The sequence below is a fragment of the Neophocaena asiaeorientalis genome, unplaced genomic scaffold (genome assembly GCF_003031525.2).
Source record: "Neophocaena asiaeorientalis asiaeorientalis breed wild unplaced genomic scaffold, Neophocaena_asiaeorientalis_V1.1 scaffold400, whole genome shotgun sequence".
Taxonomy (NCBI): Eukaryota; Metazoa; Chordata; class Mammalia; order Artiodactyla; family Phocoenidae; genus Neophocaena; species Neophocaena asiaeorientalis.
In genome coordinates, this window is record NW_020175089.1 from 3,767,747 (window position 1) to 3,787,346 (window position 19,600).

The following is a 19,600-nucleotide window of genomic DNA, read 5'->3' on the forward strand; positions in this document are numbered from 1 at the left end:
CTATACTATGTATATGTCCCCAAATATCTCAGTTCTATATCGTGCATATGATTGTATCTGGTAAACATTGGGGCATATCAAGGCAAAGGAAACCCATAGTTCAATTAACAATGTTCACAGGTGTCTGTTATATGAATGGTCCCATTGGAGACAAAGAATCAGAGATGTTAAGACAGGGAGAGTGACTGGCACTTTTACGTACTCAGTAATATGAATGACTTTGTAGCCATGAAAACAGTCTGGAGAGTGGGCAGTGTGGTCATAACATGCATAGATCATGGAGTTTGGTTGGGACAGTAGAGATCATTTGTTTTTAAGCCCTTCCCATGGTCACACTATAAGAATTTCAGGGAAAACCCACTTGAAACATTATGAATCAGGGAAACTTTTGTAGTTAATGATAAACCAATCTGGAGAGTGGTTCAAAACAGTTTTTGAAGGAAAGGGAGACTATTATAGATTAAAAGAGGCTTAAGAGATATGTCAGCCAAAAGCAATGGTAGATCCTTGTTTAAATCCTGATTCAACTAAAACTGTAAGAACACAGACTATTAGATGATGTTAAGGAGTTATTGATGATTATCTTGGAGGTATTAGTGGTATTGTGGTGTGTTTTTTTCCCCAAGTCCTTATCTATTAGACATACATGCTGAATCTATGGGTGAAATAAAAGAATGTCTTGGATTTGCCTTAAAATATTGTAGCACAGTATTACTGAAAGTGTGGTCTGTGGATCAGTGCCAGTTTGCCAATTGTGTGCTATTAGTCTGTGGTAAGTGCAGACATTGACAATGAGTGTTTAGAAACAGTGACAGCACTTTGCATTGTCATGGCATCCAAGCAGCTATGAGTGGACTTGTCTCATTGACCAGCGCAGAGCCCAGTTGGGTATTGTTGAATTTGCATGCCCAACTGCCTGTGGTCCATGACAGATTGGAAATTAAACAGAAGGATTCTTCACCACTGATAGCTTAAGAAGAATTGCTTTAGCACACACACAAAGAGGGGCAGGGGTGGGTAGAGATAGATGAAAAAGAATGGCAGAAAGTTGATGACTGTTGAAGCTAGGTGATGGGCACATAGTACAATTCTCTCTATTTTTGTGAAGGTTTGAAAATCTACATCATTTGGTTTATTAAATAGTTTTTAAACACCCAGCCTGTTAACGGAGATATTTTAAATACATACATTTTCAATGCATATATTTATATCTAAACATATAGTATATATGTATGTGTGTATTTCAAATAAAATAATATAAAAATGACACAGAATTCATAGCTCACACAGCTTACATAACATATGTAATGTTATTTTACAGAAATCTTAGGTAAACAAAGTAATTTCCTGGATCATAAGCTTGGTGAGCTTTTATTATATAATTATAATAAACAGATTATATAATAAACACCTTGAGGCCAAGGATCCTGTGAGATATCACTTCTGTTCCTCCACAGCACTCAACCCACAGTACTGCAGAGTTAATGGTCCCTAATAAACCCTGGCTGATAGGCTAAACTCAGGAACTGAATTGTTATGAAGAGTGGTTTAACTCTCCATGCACTAACAACACACCACTCAATCAATCAATTTGAAAATCAGTTTCCTGAATCCACCCTCACAGAGATTTGTCACGGAACATTTGAGACTGAGGAGGACTTCAAGCTTTGCTAATGTCCTCATTTTGCAAATGGAAATGAGGGCCAGAGAAGTTATATGAGCTTCACTGGATATTCTGCTTGTTAGTGCCAGTGCTGTTGCCTCTGATGCCTACAATTGGACTGTTCCTTCTGCCATGATGTTTCTCAGAACGTACAAGTTCACCTCCCACCCCCTGCCCCTTGCTCCTCGTTTAAAATTATATGGTTTCAGTTGTAGGAAAGAGAAAGAAGTTGTCAAGCTGACTCCACCAGGAGGCTGAACAAGAGGTGCGACTATAGAATAGGTTCATGTAATGGCCAATATTTGCCCAGCACTGCTCTGCGCCTCTGGCCTTCAGGAACTTTCTGTCTATTTGGGGAAAGCAGATGTACACATGTTAATAGAGGATGGTCCTGATGTGTAGGATTAAAGCATAAATGAGTAGCTGGGTACAGCCGGGGGTGGGGGGTGGGGCTGGAGAAGGGAGGAATATCTTGGAGGCCATAGAGCTTGGGCATGAGGTCAGAGAACCAAGGAGAGGGAAGAATCCTAGGGTTAGAATCACACAGACCTGGGTTTGTGCTTCAACCTGTTGGTATTAAAGAGCTTGGGAGGTTTCTGTGGGGAACAGGATGGGATGCAACACTGACTGGATTTAGAAAGACCAATATGGTAGCAACAGTGTGTGGGAGTGTCTGGCAGCAGGGAGAACCATGAGGAGGGCCTAAGGAGATGAAAGCGTAGAGCAGGTGATGGCAGTGGGAAGAGAGAGAAAAGGCAGATGTGAGAACTTTGACTTTTAAGTAAAAAAAAAAAAAAAAAAAAAAACCCACCAAAAATCCCCCCAAGACTATGTGATGTGCCAGGTGCTGTTCTAATACCATACAAATCTGAACTTATTTGAACACCCTGAACTAGTATTATTGTTATTCCTGAAACTGAGACACAGGAAGGTTAAGTCACATGCCCAAGGACACACACTGATAAATGGTAAAGTCAAGATCACACCCAGGCAGTTTGGCTGCTGCGTCTCAGCTCTTCACCACTGCATGCTATAGTGAAGTAAAGGTGTTAGAGGTTAAAGTCATGATGACTCCATCATGACTAAGTGACTTAGAAACTGTTAATGCCATTGACAAGTTAGATAAATTAAATGAGAATATTAGCCTGGGGGAAAGCAGATACATATACTTGGTTTTTTGTATGTTTTAACTTGACAAGGCTGCATCTGAGTAGAATGTCCTGTGGGAAATTAGAACTATAGGACAGGAACTTGGGAGAGATGTGGTTGTTAGTTCCTTTCTGTCAGCACTTGAAAAATGTTGTGCCACTTCATTCTGGCCTCCATGATTTCAGATGAGAAATCTGCTGTCATTTGAATTGATATTTGCCTGTAAGTAATGCATCATTTCTCTCTTGTTGCTCGGAAGATTTTTTTCTTTAGTTTTCAGAAGTTTAATTATGATATGTTTTGATGAGGAGTTTTTTAGATTTATCCTATTTCAGGTTCACTTAGCTCTTGAATCTGTAGGTTTCTGTCTTTCACCATTACTTCAGCCATTATTTCTTTGAATGTTTGTTTAGTCCCACAGTCTCTCTTGTCCCTGCTGGGATTCTGATGATATATATGTTAGAGCTTTTGTTACTGTCCCACAGGTCCCTCCTTTTCCCTAATCTCTCTTAGCTGTTTTTCAGATTGAGTGAATTTGATTGAATAGTCCTCAAGTCCAGTGATTCCATCTTTTGTAATCTTCAATCCACCATTAAGCCTATCCTGTGAGTTTTTTATTTTAGTGGTTGTACTTTTCAGTTCTATAATTTTCACTTGGTTCTTTTTTGTAACTTCTATTTCTTTGCTGAGGTTTTCTATTTTTTCATGTTTCTGGGGATTTCATAATTGCTGGCTGAAACCATTTTAGAGTGGCTGCTTTAAAATCTTTGCCAGATAATTCCAACAACTGATTCATCTCACTAGTGGTGTCAGTTGATTATCTTTTCTCATTCAAGTTGTGATTTTCCTGCTTCTTGGTATGACAAGTGATTTTTTTTATAGTATTTGGACATTTTGCATATAATGTTAGGAGACTCTTGATCTTATATAAATCTTCTATTTTACTGGGCAGCCACTCTGTTTAGTTTTTTTTAAGGCTTACTTTTGTAGGCTATCATTTCAATGACAGTTTAGTTTTCTGAGCCCTTGCAATGTTGTTCTGATCCACTTTGTTCTTCTGGCTCTGCTTAAGCTCCAACTGGATCCCTACATATGATGCCTACATGGGTTAAAGGTGCTTCCCTGGGCTGTTTGGTGTCATTAGGCAGATGAAGGGGGATGCCCTGGGTTACCTTCTGTCACTGCATAGAAGGCTGGAGACACTGAGCCTGCTGGCACTACTAGTGAATTTGGAGGGGCTTGCCTGTTGTCATCTGGTGTTGGGCAGTGGATGAGCTTGGTTCCTGGGTTTCTCTGTTTCCACCGATGTGGGCAGATTGGGTCGACTGTTGTTTGGGGTGGGAGGGTAGGGCATGGGATGGGTTGGCCGACCTGCATTTTGCTGTTACCACCACTATGGGCAGATCAGTCTGCTGCTGACTGTGACTGTGGGGTGAGGGATGGGTTGGAAATTCATTTCTGCTTCTTGCTGCTGCTGTGAGTGGGTTGGTCCTGCTGCTACCACAGGGTATGAGTCTCCCCACTAAGGCTTTGGTATCATTCTCTTTTCCTGGTCCTTCAGCCAGAGAGAACAGGCTTTTCTCCCTTCCTCCTCTCCTTCTTTCTTTCCTTCCTTCCTTCCATCTCTTTCTTGCTTGCTTGCTTTCTCTTTTTCTTTCTCTCTCTCTCTCTTTTTGTCCATTGTTTTTGTTTTTTTTTTAAATCTGTTGTCTGTTGTTGGTTTCAGGTTGGCTGCTACCCAGGATCTATGGAAGATAAAAGAACACGCAGAGAATTCACTGTGGTGTTGTTCTTCAAGACATGAGGTCCCCAGCCAGTCCTTTTTCTTCTTTCCATCTTTAAGAGTCCTTCAGAGTAGGATTGTCTGTCGAATTCTTTCCATGGCATTTGGCTGTTTTTAGAGGGGAGGAGCCAGGAAAAATGAGTCTATATCATCTTCTCCTGGAACTGGTAGCTCCCTCAGGATTTTGAGCAAATGTGTTTGTTTAAGCCACTGTGTTAGTTGCTGACTGCTGCTGTAATAAAGTACCACAACCTTAGTGGCTTAAAACAACACAAATATATTATCTTGGGGCTGCATTCCTTCCAGAGGCTCTGGGGAGAATCCAGTCTTTGCCTTTCCAAAGAATGCTATCTGTGGTCCCCTTCCAGCAATGGCATCACTTTGACCTCTGCTTCCATCATCACATCTCCTTCTCTGACTCTCAAACTCTTGCCTCCCCTATATAAGGACACTTGTGATGATATCAGGTCTACCTGGACAATCCAGGATGACCTTTTCATTTCAAGGTCATACCAATCATATCTGAATCATACCAGTCATATATGCAAAGTCCTTTTTGCCACATAAGGTAACATATTCCCAGGTTTTAGGGATTAGGTCATGGACATCTTTGGGGACCAGTCTTCTGTTTGTTACAAAGCTAATAGATGTACTTTTGGATATAGATTCCCCAGCTCCCCAGCTCTTCTTCACAGAGGCAGCAAGAGTTATGTTTCTTCTGCATGTCTCCAAAGATATTTTACGCATCCACAAACATTTCTCTTTTGCCTCCATTTCCCCCACACAAATGGTAACTTACTGCACAGACTCTTTTTCTCCTTGCTTTTGTTTTCCACTTAATAATAGAGTTTGGAGATCTTTCTACATCAGAATAAAAAGAACTTCCTCATTCTTTTACAGATGCATAGTGGTCCATAATGTGGATATGCCATAATCTATCTAACCACTCCTTACTATGGGACATTAAAGGCTCCGCTGGGATTTGAGGGGGTGACTAGTGATGGCCTTACTTTCAAGGGGAGAGGGTACTAGTCACAGTCATGGCTGAAAGGGGCTTCAACTGAGCAGCAGTAGGGTAGAGGCCAGATTAGAAAGGGATGATGAACTACTGAGCACAGAACATTACTGCCATTCTTACAAATTCACAATTTCACTGTGCTCTATAATTTACAAAGGGCTTTCAGGCATGTTTTATATTAAGATATGTTGAATATTCATTAACTTATGAGAGCCTCATAAAGACTTTGAGACATAACAATCACCTATTATCTACAATTTGCAGATAAGTAAATTCAGGCCCACAGAGGTTAAGTGACATGCTTGGGGGTGAACAGCAGCAGGGCCATCTCAGGGTCTTCTCTGTTTCCAAATTCCAGCAAATTGTGTCTTAGCTATTTCCTTGGTCCAGAAGATGGAAGCAAAGGGAAGAAAAGGAGCTGGAACAGAGCTAACATCATTAAATGAAGGGTTTTTTTTTTTGCTCTGTGTGTGTGTGTGTGTGTGTGTGTGTGTATGGGTGTGTGTGTGTGTGTGTGTGTGTGTGTGTGTGTGTGTGTAATTCTTTTTTTTTAAGATAAAGGAAACCTGGAAATACATGATGGAAAAGTGAGAGGAAATGGGAGAAGGCTGAGGATACAAGACAGTGGGGAGAGAATGTGAAAAATCACGGGAGGGTTAGGCACTGCATCCTTGCTGCCAGGAGTTCTTGAACGAGAGCATCTGAGAATTCCACACCTTATATCCAAATGGGCCACACACCTTCTAGAGAGTCAGTGGGGCAAGCATTAATCAGGATCCCAGGGGTATCTGGCAAAGGTAACCAGAACGCTTTCACAGCTCGAATACACATGAACTACATTCTCATAAAATAATAAAGTGTGCTTAAGGCATCTGACATTAAGCTGCAAATGCTGAAGGAGGCCGAGGAAAAAATAACAGTGACAGAGGGGTCCTGAGTCTTGTGTTTTCTGTGAATGCACTACCCAGAAAGACAGCAGTTGGAAAGGATTCACTTGGGTGGATTTGTAGAATTCTTGCTTCAGCTGCTGGTAAAACCACTTTCTCCAATGCACAGCTTTCAGGTATTTAAGAAAAAAGCAATGAGAGAATAAGGCCAGTGGGTTGCAAGCAGGTAAGCAGGCTTGAGTCTGGTCCACAAGCCTATTTCCTGAGAGAATCATTTATCCCAAAGGGGCTGTCATTTGGGTCTCCTTAACATGGACTTTCTCCATCCAAGCAAGAAACTGGCATAGGTCGCCACAGAAATGACTGTGCAGAGGTAGCCCAAGCCCTCAAGGGACAGTTTGGGTTTTCTGAACACTGTGTTTTTCTGGTAAACGAACCATGAGAACTGATCAGCTCTGGAAGGTCTAAAATCATGGCCCATGGACCAATAACATTCAGGGATGTGGCCATAGAGTTCTGTCAGCATGAGTGGGAATTTCTCGACCCTGTTCAGAAGAAGTTGTACTGGGATGTGATGATGGAGAACTATAGTAACTTGGTCTCAGTGGGCCATTCCATTTATAAGCCAGACACAATTGTTTTATTGGAGCCAGGGAAAGAACCCTGGATGGTTGTGAGGGAAGAAACAAGAAGCTGGAATACAGATTTGTATTCAAGTTATAAAATAATCAGCGATAGAAAAACTTTTATATCTGGAAAATGTTCATCTCTTTCTGCATCAGAGAATTCATAGTGGTGAGAAACTCTATAAAGATAAAGAATGTGGGAAGGCCTTTAGTTATGCCTCAAACCTTGCTCAACACGGAAGAGTTCATATTGGAGCAGACAGCCAGGACTCCAAGATGGCATCAGTCGTACCACTGAAGGAGAAGTTCCTGGATGTCAAATTAGGGGAGCTGCCACACTGGATACTAATGCAGGATTTCATCCCTAAATACATTGCTGGAGCATTTCAAAGAGGTTATTACCAGTATTACCACACTATTTTAACGTGAAGAAGGGGAGTGTTGCTGGGCTTTCTATGGTGCTGGCAGCTTACGTGCTTTTCAACGACTGCCATTCTTACAAGGAAATTAAACATGTGAGTTCCCTGGCGGTCCCATGGTTAGGACTCCACACTTTCACTGCCTAGGGCCTGAGTTCGATCTCTGCTCATGGAACTACGATCCCGGATTTTGGGGTCTTGGTTCCCCAGCTGGGGGTCAAATCTGAGCCCTTGTGGTGGGAGTGCTAGTCCTGACCACTGGACCACCAGAGAATTCCTGGCCCCAGGGAATATTAATTGGCATGAGCTCTCCCGGAGGTCCCCATCTCGGCACCAAGACCCAGCTCCACCCAACAGCTTGCAAGCTCCAGTGCAGGACGCCTCATGCCAAACAACCAGCAAGACAAGAACACAGCCCCACCCATCACCCATCAGCCTAAAGTTGTACTAAGCTCACGGACACCTCAAAACACACCCCTTGACACGGCCCTGTGCACCAGAGGGACAAGACCCAGTTCCACCCACCAGAGCACAGGTACCAATCCCTCCCACCAGGAAGCCTACATAAGCCCCTGGACCAATCTCACCCACTGGGGGCAGAGACCAGAAGCAAGAGGAAATATGACCCTGCAGCCTGCAGAAAGGAGACCACAAACACAGTAAATTAGACAAAATGAGATGACAGAGGAATATGCTGCAGATGAAGGAATAAGGTAAAAAGAAATCTTCCATAAACATGAGTAGCCAAATGAGTACCACTGAAGAGGGCACACTCTACATTCCTGACCATGACCTTTGCCTGGCAGCCCTGAATCCTCTCATGTCCTAATGGAAAATTAACAATAAAAGATGACTGGTTAAAAAAAAAAAAAAAGGATCTCTCAGCAACTTTCAAGTATGTAATACAGTAGTATTAACTCTGCTCACCATGTTGTATGTTACATCCCCATGACTTATTTTATAATTGGAAATTTGTAGCTTTTGACTACCTTCACCCATTTCACCCACTGCCTCTGGCAATCATCAATATGTTCTCTATCTATGGCTCTGGTATCACTTTTGGGTTTTTTTTTTTTGGGATTTCACATATAAGTGAGATCATACAGTATTGGTATTTGTCTTTCTCTGTCTGACTTCACTTAGTGTGATGCCCTCAAGATCCATCCATGTTGTCACAAATGGCAGGATTTCCTTCTTTTTATGACTAATATTTGACTGTATATATGCCACATTTTAAAAAACCCATTCATCTCTTGATGAACTCAGGTTGTTTCCATGTCTTGGCTTTGTGGGTGGTACTGCATTGAACACTGGGTTATAGATATATTTTCAAGATAGGGATTTTGTTTCCTTTGGATGGATACCAAGACGTGGAACTGCTGGGTTATATAGTAGTTCTAGTTTTAATTTTTTGAGGAACCTCCTCACTGTTTTCCATGGTGGCTGCACTAATTTGCATTCCCTCTGGCAGTACATAAGGGTTCCCTTTTTTCCACGTCCTTGCCAACACTTGTTATTTCTTGTCTTTTTGATAATAGCCATTCTTACAGGTGTGAGGTGATATTTTATTGTAGTTTTGATTTGCATTTCCCTGATGATTAGTGATGTTGAGCACCTTTTCCTGTACCTGTTGATCATTTGTATGTCTTCTTTGGAAAAATGTCTATTCAGATCCTCTCTCCATTTTTTAATTGGGTTGTTTGTTTAATTTTCTATTAAGTTGTATACATTTTAAAAAATATATTGTGGATGGTAAGTCACCTATACTCCAGTATAAAGTAAAAATTAAAAACAAAAAACATGGGCTTTCTCTGAATGTAAACTTGCTCATAGAGATTGTGCTCTCTGACAGATAGGGAAAGTGGTTTTCCCCTGGAAAAGAAAGTAGAGTCTGAGAGAGTCAGCCACTGCAAAGTAACCTGGGAGAATGGGAATAGAGAGAGGAAAGGAATAAAAAAATGTTTTGCGTAAAAATGCAGACAAAAGCAAACTGGCTTGTCATTTACTTGGATGTACACAAACCAACATGCGAATGAAATTGATCGTATCTGCTTCATCTTGCTTCCACTGAAGTATTTTAAAGTAAATTACAACCATCAAAATGTTTTACCGCTGAATCCTTCAGTACACATCTCTAAACAATACAGACATTTCCTACATTTTATTTTATAAATATAAATAAGTATTGCTGTTTGCCAGCCTGGACGTGCTAGGCATGGGTGAACAAGATAGAGCTCATGTTCCTTTGGTGAGGGTGGGAGATGGAGAGGTGGGAAGAGACTTAAACCAGGTACCACATCGTTACATTTGTTTGGTGTAATCAAGTTATGAAGGTGATGCTCTGTGCTGTATCCATCACCTATGGAAGGTAGCCCCTCCCATAAGGGAAGGTGGGAGGGAGCAGTCCCAGAAGGCTTCTCTGAGGAAGGCACACTGTGGGTGGCTCTGGGGTGGGAGGAAGGTCAGCATTCTGGAGCAGGGAGCAGAGAAGGATAGCTTGGGGTTAGGTATGGGCTCTGACACCACCTCCACTACCTATTAGTTCTCTGTGCCTCTGTTTCCCCATCTGTAAAATTGGGCCAGTAATAGGGGTGTTTGGAATGATGGTTGACACTTATTAAGGAATCCACAGTCCTACCCAAAACCTGTTGGTTAAGGAGATGGCATGTTGAGCAACTGAGAAGCCACTGTGGCTGCAGCAAAGAGAGTAAGGGTGAAGCCCTGGGATGGGCAGGACCAACTGCTAGACCAAGGGCAGCAAGAAGCATAGAAGGCAAGTGGCAAGGTTGGGTCTATATTTTTAATTTTTCAGTCACTTATTTCATTGCAAAGGTAATACATGCTTTCATTTTGGATTGCCATGTCCCCACACCTTTGTTAACACTTCACGGGATTGATCTTTTCAATTTCTTACCAATCATATATATTCTAAAATGGCAACACTTTTTAAAAACTGCATTTCTTTTTTCTTGGCTGCATTGCGTCTTCATTGCTGTGCACAGGCTTTCTCTAGTTGCAGCGAGCAGGGACTACTCTTTGTTGTGGGTGTGGGCTTCTCATTGCAGTGGCTTCTCTTGTTGTGGAGCGTGAGCTCTATGCGCGTGGGCTTCAGTAGTTGCCCTGCATGGGCTTCAGTAGTTCTGGCGCACAGGCTCTAGAGCTCAGGCTCAGTAGTTGTGGCTCACAGTCTTAGTTGCTCTGTGGAATGTGGGATCTTCCCAGACCAGGGATGGAACCTGTGTCCCCTGCATTGACAGGTGGATTTTTAACCACTGTGCCACCAGGGAAGTCCCTAAAAACTGCACTTCTGTGATAACTTACATCAAGCGGCTATTCATACTGTCCCCTGAGAAAAAAATGCACAACCTAACAGTTGCGAGTATTCAGGGAACTTACTGAGGACTATAGCCTGGGAAGGCAGCCTCCCAGATAGCTCTGGGGAACTGTTCCAAAGAGCTAAGGGAGGAGCCAGGATATATAGGAGTTTTTGCTGAAAAACACAAAACAGAACATGTAGTTGAACATCAAAAGATTACTGCTAATCCCCAAAACCAGACATTTCAAGTTAATGATTTTAGTGCTTTAGTATGGGAAGATGCAAGAGTCTGGGCTCATTGAAATTATTCCTTTGATATGAACCTTAACTATGAAGGGCCAGCATCTAGCTTTTCTCTGTACTGAGTTCCCCTCAGGGTGCACCATCAGGGCAGCTGCCTTGGCTGAGGGCGTGATGGCTACAACAGTCATTGTTTATTGAAATGCCAGGCAATGCTTTTTGCCCACAATATTTACTAACAATTTGCATTTCTTCTGTGAAGTACCTGTTCATACTCTTAGTTCATCTTTCTATCCATTTGCCATTTTAGCATTTATTTACAGAAACTCTTCATATATTATTACAACATTAAACTCTTGTTTGTTAATATCTGAGCAAATTTTTTCTCAAGTCTGTCTCTTGTCTTTCAACCTTTCTTTCCTTTTTAAATAAACTTTTTTTCTATTATTAAGATTTCATACATAGAAAAGTAGAAAGACTAGTGAATCTCCATATACTCATTACCTAGATGTGGTAACTGATAACATTTTGTCATATTTGTTTCATTATCTTGTTTCTGATAAAGTATTTTAAGTATTATAATTTTTTTAATTTAATAAAAAATTATAGACATTAAGACATTTACCCTAAATTCTCCAGTATACATCTCTATTTTTTTTTACAAAACCATAATACCATTATCACATATTTATGATATCTTTCAAAGTTTTTTACTTTTATGTAGTCGTAACTGTCAGTCTTTCATTGTTTTGCATTGCTATCTGTTTTAGGAAGTGCTTTCTCATGCATAGATTATTAAAAAACTTATCTTTATTGTCATCTGCAATTCTATAGAGGTTTTTTTTTTTTTGCACTTAGATCTTTAATCATCTGGACTTTATTTTTGTGTATATTGTGAGGTGGAGATCTCACCATTTATAGAATATTTAGGTGATTCAACATTTACCAGCGTTTTGAAATGTTGCCCTTAACACAGACTAAATTCCCATGGGGACTTCCCTGGTGGTCCAGTGGTTAAGAATCTGCCTTCCAGTGCAGGGGATGCAGGTGCAATCCCTGGTTAGGGAACTAAGATCCCACATGCCGAGGGACAACTAAGCCCACGTGCCACAACTACTGAGACCGTGTGCTCTGGTGCCTGCATGCCACAACTAGAGAGAAGCCCGTGAGCTGCAACTAGAGAAGCTTGTGCACCGCAACGAAGAGCCCGTGCGTCACAACGGAAGGATGCCACATGCTGCAACCAAGACCCAATGCAGCCAAATAAATAAATTAATTTTAAAAACTTCCATGAATATGGCAACTTATCTTAATTTTGCTTAAAATCTTCAAGTCCCACTGTCTTTAGAATAAAATTCTAATTCCTCATCTGGGCTTAAAAGGCCTCCCCCTGCTTACGAAACTCATCTACCACTCTGCCCTCTGCAGACTGTGCTCTAGCCCCAGGGACCTCCTTCCATCTGGGCACTCAGAGCTCATACCAGGCTGTTTCACACTGATTTCGCACATGCCATTCCCTCTGCCTGGATGCTCCAGCCTCTGTGTGGCTGGCTCTGGGGAACCTTGCAGCTCTTAGTTCAAATGGCACTTCTTCAGAGTCCTTCTCAGACCACCCAGTCTAAGCACCTACCCCAGGCACTACTACATCCCTTTTATTGTCCCAAAGCACCTCTCACTATTTGAAGTTACCTTGCCTGTTCCTTCACCCACTAGAGGGTAAACTCCATGACAGCAGGAGACCTTCCAGGTCTGGTTCCCTGCTGTTGGGTCAAAAAAAGTAGACTTTCATCATTTTGATAGAAGTTGCCAAATTGCCCTGAGAAAAGCTTTGCCACTTTACTTTCCCCTTGATAGTCAATCAGAGCACTTGTCTCTCTGTACTCTTGCCAGAACTAGAGTCCTTCCAACTTTTTACCACCTCCGAAATACAAAAATCAAGAAACAAAAACAGACAAACCCAAAACAACTAAGGGTATCTTATTTAAATAAATTAAAATTTAACCTCATAAATTGCAGTTCTTCGTGTTTGAGTATGGTTGTTATGCTTATTAGCCATTTATATATACTTTTTTCTTAACTATCAGTTCATATCCTTTGTCAGGTTTTTCATTTGGTTTATTTCTAATAATTTGTAAGAATTCTGTTTATTAAAAAAGTCTCTTTATTACATGTCTTCCCAGTATTTTTCCTCATTTTGATCTTGTTTATGACCTTAAATATTTTTTGCCTGCAGAATTTTAATATTTCTAAAAAGTCAAATTTATCATATTTTTCCTTTAGGATTTTCAGGTTTTGTGCCATTCTTAGAAAGATCTTCTCTATTCCAAGATATCTGGATAGCTCTTTCCATATATGTATATGTATACACTCATTTTTTATTCTAACATTTTTATGATTTTATTTTTAAATTTTGAAATCTTTAATCCATCTGGAATTCATTTTGATGTCAGGAGTGAGGTGAAGAATCTAACCTTTTTTCTTTTCCTCCCCCAGGGTGGGGAGCCAAATGTGCTAAGACCATTTGCTAAAAAATCCACTTTTCCTCATGGATTTGAAATGCTACCTTCATCATATATTCAGTTTCCATCTACATTTATATCTATTTATGGGCTGAACTATTTTTCTTCGTCTATCTTTCTTTTCTAGTTGCTTTAATCACTGTAGAGTTAGAAACATTTTCACATTTGACAAGGCTAGCTCCTTCTCTTTAATTTGCTAGCTATTGATGCATATTTTGCTTTTTAAAAAGATTTGCACTGGGAATTCCCTGGTGGTCTAGTGGTTAGGACTCCACCCTTCCATTGCTGGGGTGGGGGTGCCCAGGTTCCATCCCTGGTCAGGGAAATAAGATCCCACAAGCCACGTGGTATGGCTAAAAAATAAAATAAAATAAAATGATTTGCACTATGGCTGCAGGGTAAAGAGAATGGAAAAGGTGGATGTGTCTTGACCTGATGGAACTTCCTTGTAGTATTCCAGGAGAGAGATGGTAGAATAGAGAATAGAACACAGAAGTTACCATAGATTACCCCATTGTATTCCAAATTTTAGTCATTTTCCAGTATACCCCCTTTCATAATTACTGATATATCTAAATGTTACCTACACTATTATTAATTTTTCACTACTTCAATTCATTTTAAAATTTTAAATACTTACATTAGGTGCATCCTATGTAATATCTGTAAAAGCATAGATCAGACATAGTAGTTATAATATTTTATAGTTATAAATGAATAGATAACAATGAAAATAAACATTGTCCATCTAGCACCTAAAGTTCTTTTGTGTACAAAAGTGGTTTGAGAAACGTTGATCTGAGCAAACCATTCTGATCAGTTCTTTGAAAATCTCCACTCAGCCTGGGCTAGCTGATAGTGTCTGCTGCCTGAGCGGGACGCTGGTTAACAGGTGGGTTCAGTTTGCAAAAATCTTCAAGATGTTCACTTATAAACACTTTTCTGTGTGATTGTAACCAATAAAAAGTTTAAAAAGTAAGTTTTTAAAAGTTTTAAAAGTATCACTGTATTGTTTTGTGCTAATTACCGGTAATAAAATCTATTACATATATAGGTCATGCAAAGAAACAGATTAGTGAAGTGAATAACAGTTACACAAACTTAAAACACTGGTAGCTGTTCTCTTCCTTAGAATTCTGAGGTTCCTGCAAGCAAATCCATCCTCCCATACATCTCTGAAATGGGTCACAGATGGTATCTTAGATAGAACGTTCAGAGGATGATAAGATGTCAGTGAAGTGATCTGTAGGGCAGAATTAGACAATGATGCCAGAGGCCAGAGCCTTAATATCCTTATCTCTTAGTCTTCATTAAAGGTAAACAGTGATAAATGGAAAATGCCATCCTAACTGCATGAAGATCAAATTAAGGAGTGAGATTGCAGGGAATCAAATATTTTGTACTGACCTGTCACAAGCACTTACTCAGAAACAAGTAAACACACACCACAGTCTTTTTTTACCTTAAGGTGATTCTGGTTTTTAGACTTCTAAATACTCTGCTTTCAGAGTTTACCTTTTTTCTGAACAGCCACAGCACTGATATTAATAAAGTTTACAAATTCGCTGATATTAAAATCTCACTGCCAAACAGAAGCTGCTGCTTCCCAGCATGGAAATTCAAATAGCTTGTATCTTTTGTCCTTCAAAAACAGTATAAAATAATCTAGTTTCCTTCTGTTGGTAGCCATGGAAACTAAAGTCCAATATTTCGGTGACAGAATAATGCTAAAGACTACAGCATTCAAGGGCATCTATGGATTTGCTACACGTCAATAAACAATAAAACTAGCAACTTCAAAATTCAACCTGTAGATTTTCAATTATAAGTCTCCCTGGTTTCATAATTATTGGTGGGGGGCAATTGAATTGGAGAAAATGCAGATGATTGCTTGTCAGAGGAAGATCTGGAGTCTTGTTTTCTCAAGGACATGTTCATTTCCTATTTCCTTTCTGTTAGGTCTCCTTCCAGCGGTGCCTGCCCTTCGAGGTGGATATTCTTCCTACCTCTAATCATCCCAAAGCTGGAAGCCTTACTATGTAATTCCTGACTTTTAAAAGGGCTTCTCTCTCCAGTCAAGAGTCCCTAAGAGACCTGGCCTGAGAGGGTGCCCTCATTCTTAACAAACACATGTAGGCTGATCTATTTGCATAATCTGCTTTCTGGAAACCTTACAGAGTCTTATGCCAATTAACTTTCATCCAGAGTTTCTCAAAATCTAATTTTTCAGTATTTCCAGCTTCTCTCACTGTTCCCCAGTCAAGTGATAGAGCCCTTTCTGTCAGTACAATTTGTTCGAAGGACCTTCGAGAGAGGGATTAGCGCAGCGTTTAGCGCGAGGCTTCTGATTACAATTTCAGGGAGCTCAGTGCAGGGAGATGTCTTTCTACCAACCAAATCTCAAACGAACATTCAGGACACAGCTGAGAAGCAGAGGACCTGCCAGCACAGGCCTGCTCAGGCTATTTAAAGCTGCGCTCCATAAAAAAGAATGAAATAATGCCATTTGCAGCAACGCGGATGGACCTAGAGATTGTCATACTGAGTGAAGTTAGACAGAGAAGGACAAATATCATATGATATCACTTATGTGTGGAATCTAAAAAAAGGGTAAGGGGACTTCCCTGGTGGCGCGGTGGTTAAGAATCTGCCTGCCAATGCAGGGGACACAGGTTTGATCCCTGGTCCGGGAAGATCCCACATGCCGCAGAGCACCTAAGTCCGTGCGCCACAACTACTGAAGCCCATGCACCTAGAGCCCATGCTCCACAACAAGAGAAGCCACCCCAATGAGAAGCCTGTGCACCGCAATGAAGAGTAGCCCCAGCTCGCCTCAACTAGAGAAAGCCCAAGTGCAGCAATGAAGAGCCAACACAGCCAAACATAAAAAAATTAAAAATAAATTAAAAATATAAAAAAAGGGTACAAATGAACTTATCTACAAAACAGAAATAGAGTTACAGATGTAGAAAACAAACTTATGGTTACCAGGGGGTAAGGGTGGGGAGGAATAAATTAGAAAATTGGGATTGACATATACACACTACTATATATAAAATAGATAACTAAAAAGGAACTACTATACAGCACAGGGAACTCTACTCAATACTCTGTAATGGCCTGTATGGGAAAAGAATCTAAAAAAGAGGGAATATATGTATATGTATAACTGATTCACTTTGTTGTACACCTGAAACTAACACAACGTTAGAAGCCTGTGCACCGCAATGAAGAGTAGCCCCAGCTCGCCTCAACTAGAGAAAGCCCAAGTGCAGCAATGAAGAGCCAACACAGCCAAACATAAAAAAATTAAAAATAAATTAAAAATATAAAAAAAGGGTACAAATGAACTTATCTACAAAACAGAAATAGAGTTACAGATGTAGAAAACAAACTTATGGTTACCAGGGGGGAAGGGTGGGGAGGAATAAATTAGAAAATTGGGATTGACATATACACACTACTATATATAAAATAGATAACTAAAAAGGAACTACTATACAGCACAGGGAACTCTACTCAATACTCTGTAATGGCCTGTATGGGAAAAGAATCTAAAAAAGAGGGAATATATGTATATGTATAACTGATTCACTTTGTTGTACACCTGAAACTAACACAACGTTGTAAATCAACTATATTCCAATAAAATTTTTTTTAATTAAAAATAAATAAATAAATAAAGCTGCTCCCTGGCGAAGCAAGGGAAGGACAGGGGTGAGGGGCCAGCCATTCAGAGGGTGACAGAGGGTGCTGACAGCAGGCAGGCAGAAGACAAAAATAATGAGAGGAAGGAGTCCACTTGGGCAAAGGATTCCTTTTTCTCTTCCACCACAAATTGACAAGCTTGCATCCATCAGCCTAGCTTATCATAAGTGATCTTACACATACTTTGGTGGGTGGTACACATTTTTTTTTCTCACCTTTCATGTTTACAATCTGGTGGAGATGAAAAGCCTTTTTTAAAAAAATGTGCGAATCTTAGCTGTTATTTTAGATGGCTCAAATGTTCCTTCCATACCCAGTTAATGTTATAAAACAGGAAACTCTGGTTTTGGAGAGGCAAAGGTATGATTAAGATGTGATGCACTTTTTGGAACCATATTTAAATCTTTGTATTATTGGGGGACATACGTTCCCAATCACATGGTCACAGTTTTACAATTTGGTAAAATTCTTATACTTGATTCAGCATAAGGCTTTGTTCCCTTCAAAAAAACTCACTGAGGGCTTCCCTGGTGGTGCAGTGGTTAAGAATCCGCCCGCCAATGCAGGGGACACAGGTTTGAGCCCTGGTCCGGGAAGATCCCACATGCCGCAGAGCACCTAAGCCCATGCGCCACAACTACTGAGCCTGCGCTCTAGACCCCACGAGCCACAACTACTGAGCCTGCGTGCCACAACTACTGAGGACCGCGTGCCTAGAGCCCATGCTCCACAACAAGAGAATACAACGCAATGAGAAGCCTGCGAACCACAACAAAGAGTAGCCCCCGCTCGCCGCAATTAGAGAAAAAACCCCATGCAGCAACGAAAGACCCAACACAGCCAAAAATAAATAAAAATAAAATAAATAAATTAAAAACAAGAAAAAAAATTCATTGAACGGAAGCCTATTCTCTTAGGTCGGCTTCTTCCAGAAGTAGAATCTGAGTCAAGGGTTCAAGTGCAAGAGATTTATTAAGGAAACGCTCCCAGGAGACACCAGTGAGTGAGAGAAGGACAGGGGAAGGAAGGAGCCAGGCAAGAGTGAGATTTCATGCAAAGCCCCAGCCTTGGCCTGATCAGGAGGAGAGCTCTGGAACTTGAATCATGCCTCAGAGCATGTCCTTCCTGGGGACAAGGAAGCTGGACTTTCAGACTCGCAAACCAGTTGGTCACCAGCCTTAGGTCAAAGGGTGGGGTAGGAGATGGGGTGGCCATGGAGGCAATAAAACCCCCAGACACTGCTGGCTCTCCATTTGGGCTGAACTGGCTCCAGGACCAGATCACATATGCCAGCCTTTGCCTGCAAAGCACTTAGCTGGGGGTTGGGCACACAGAGCTGGCAAGAGACCTGAGGGGGTCTGGGTGATGCACCAACAGTATCAGCCACAGGGATACCCCCCATATGCTTGCTCTCACCACCAGGCAACAGTTATGGGTCTTTCATCAAGTTCTGCTGCAAGAGGAAATGAATAATTTCTTTTGAAAGTCCTGGGGTCAGCTTTTCATCCTCCAGAGACGCATTTCCTTCTCTGGTTGGGTAAAAGTGGGCGTCCCTGGAATGCTTCTGTAAGATGGAGCAGCCGTCCCGGTTGAAGATGACCCGCGCCATTTGAAAACTGCGGAGGGTGTACTTTTGGTTCTCCTTGCCCTTCAGTTCATTGATTTTCTGAGAAAGGCACTGGTAGACAGATGTGGAGAGTGAATTTCCAGAGGCTGGCTGTGGATGGCCAAACACTTCATAGAATGTGTCCAGAGATTTCCGAAGTCCAGCATCCTCTGCGTTTGTCTCTGGTGGGCCCTTCACAGAAGGGTCAAGCCAGGAGTACTCAGAGGTCCAGGAATCATTTTGTTCAGTATTTAAGTTACTAGTGTCTGCAAGACAAAACACATTCCAATACTCAAACACATATTTTAAAATATCAGAAAGCAAGGCAGGAGCAGATGATGTTTCTTTTCAATTTAACACACTCACTATTCCTGGGTAACTGGCAATGGACAGAATCAGCTGATTTCAGAATCTGTTCCCACTATCCTGGGATTATGCCACTTGTTTGCTCAAAGTAAGATACTTGCATGTATCAGGGGTTCTTAACCTGGGAGTCCTTATATAGAAATTCAGGGTGGCTGTGAACTAGTATGGGGGAAAAATCTTAACTTATTTTCATTAACTTATCTTATTTTCATTTCTTATCTTATTTTCATTAAATTAGGAATTTCCGTCCATGATGAATGTACGCAACAAACTTATTAGCAGCAGTACCTGTGATCCTGT

The 19,600-nt window shown here is 41.0% G+C and overlaps 2 protein-coding genes across 8 annotated transcripts in view; both read right to left on the minus strand.

Moving 5' to 3' along the window:
• The window catches only part of CHGB (chromogranin B), a 126,597-nt gene that overhangs the window by 28,522 nt on the left and 78,475 nt on the right, over nucleotides 1–19,600 (minus strand). The gene's annotated exons all lie outside the window — the stretch shown is intronic.
• Nucleotides 18,282–19,600, minus strand: part of SHLD1 (shieldin complex subunit 1) — a 90,603-nt gene continuing 89,284 nt past the window's right edge. For 5 of the 7 annotated variants that reach the window (XM_024764237.1, XM_024764239.1, XM_024764238.1 and 2 more), the window contains one exon: nucleotides 18,282–19,200. In XM_024764237.1, the coding sequence (XP_024620005.1) occupies nucleotides 18,758–19,200 (443 nt within the window). In that variant the 3' untranslated portion in view covers nucleotides 18,282–18,757. The remainder of the gene's footprint in view (nucleotides 19,201–19,600) is intronic. The other 2 variants (XR_003005826.1, XM_024764241.1) reach the window with 2 other exon arrangements.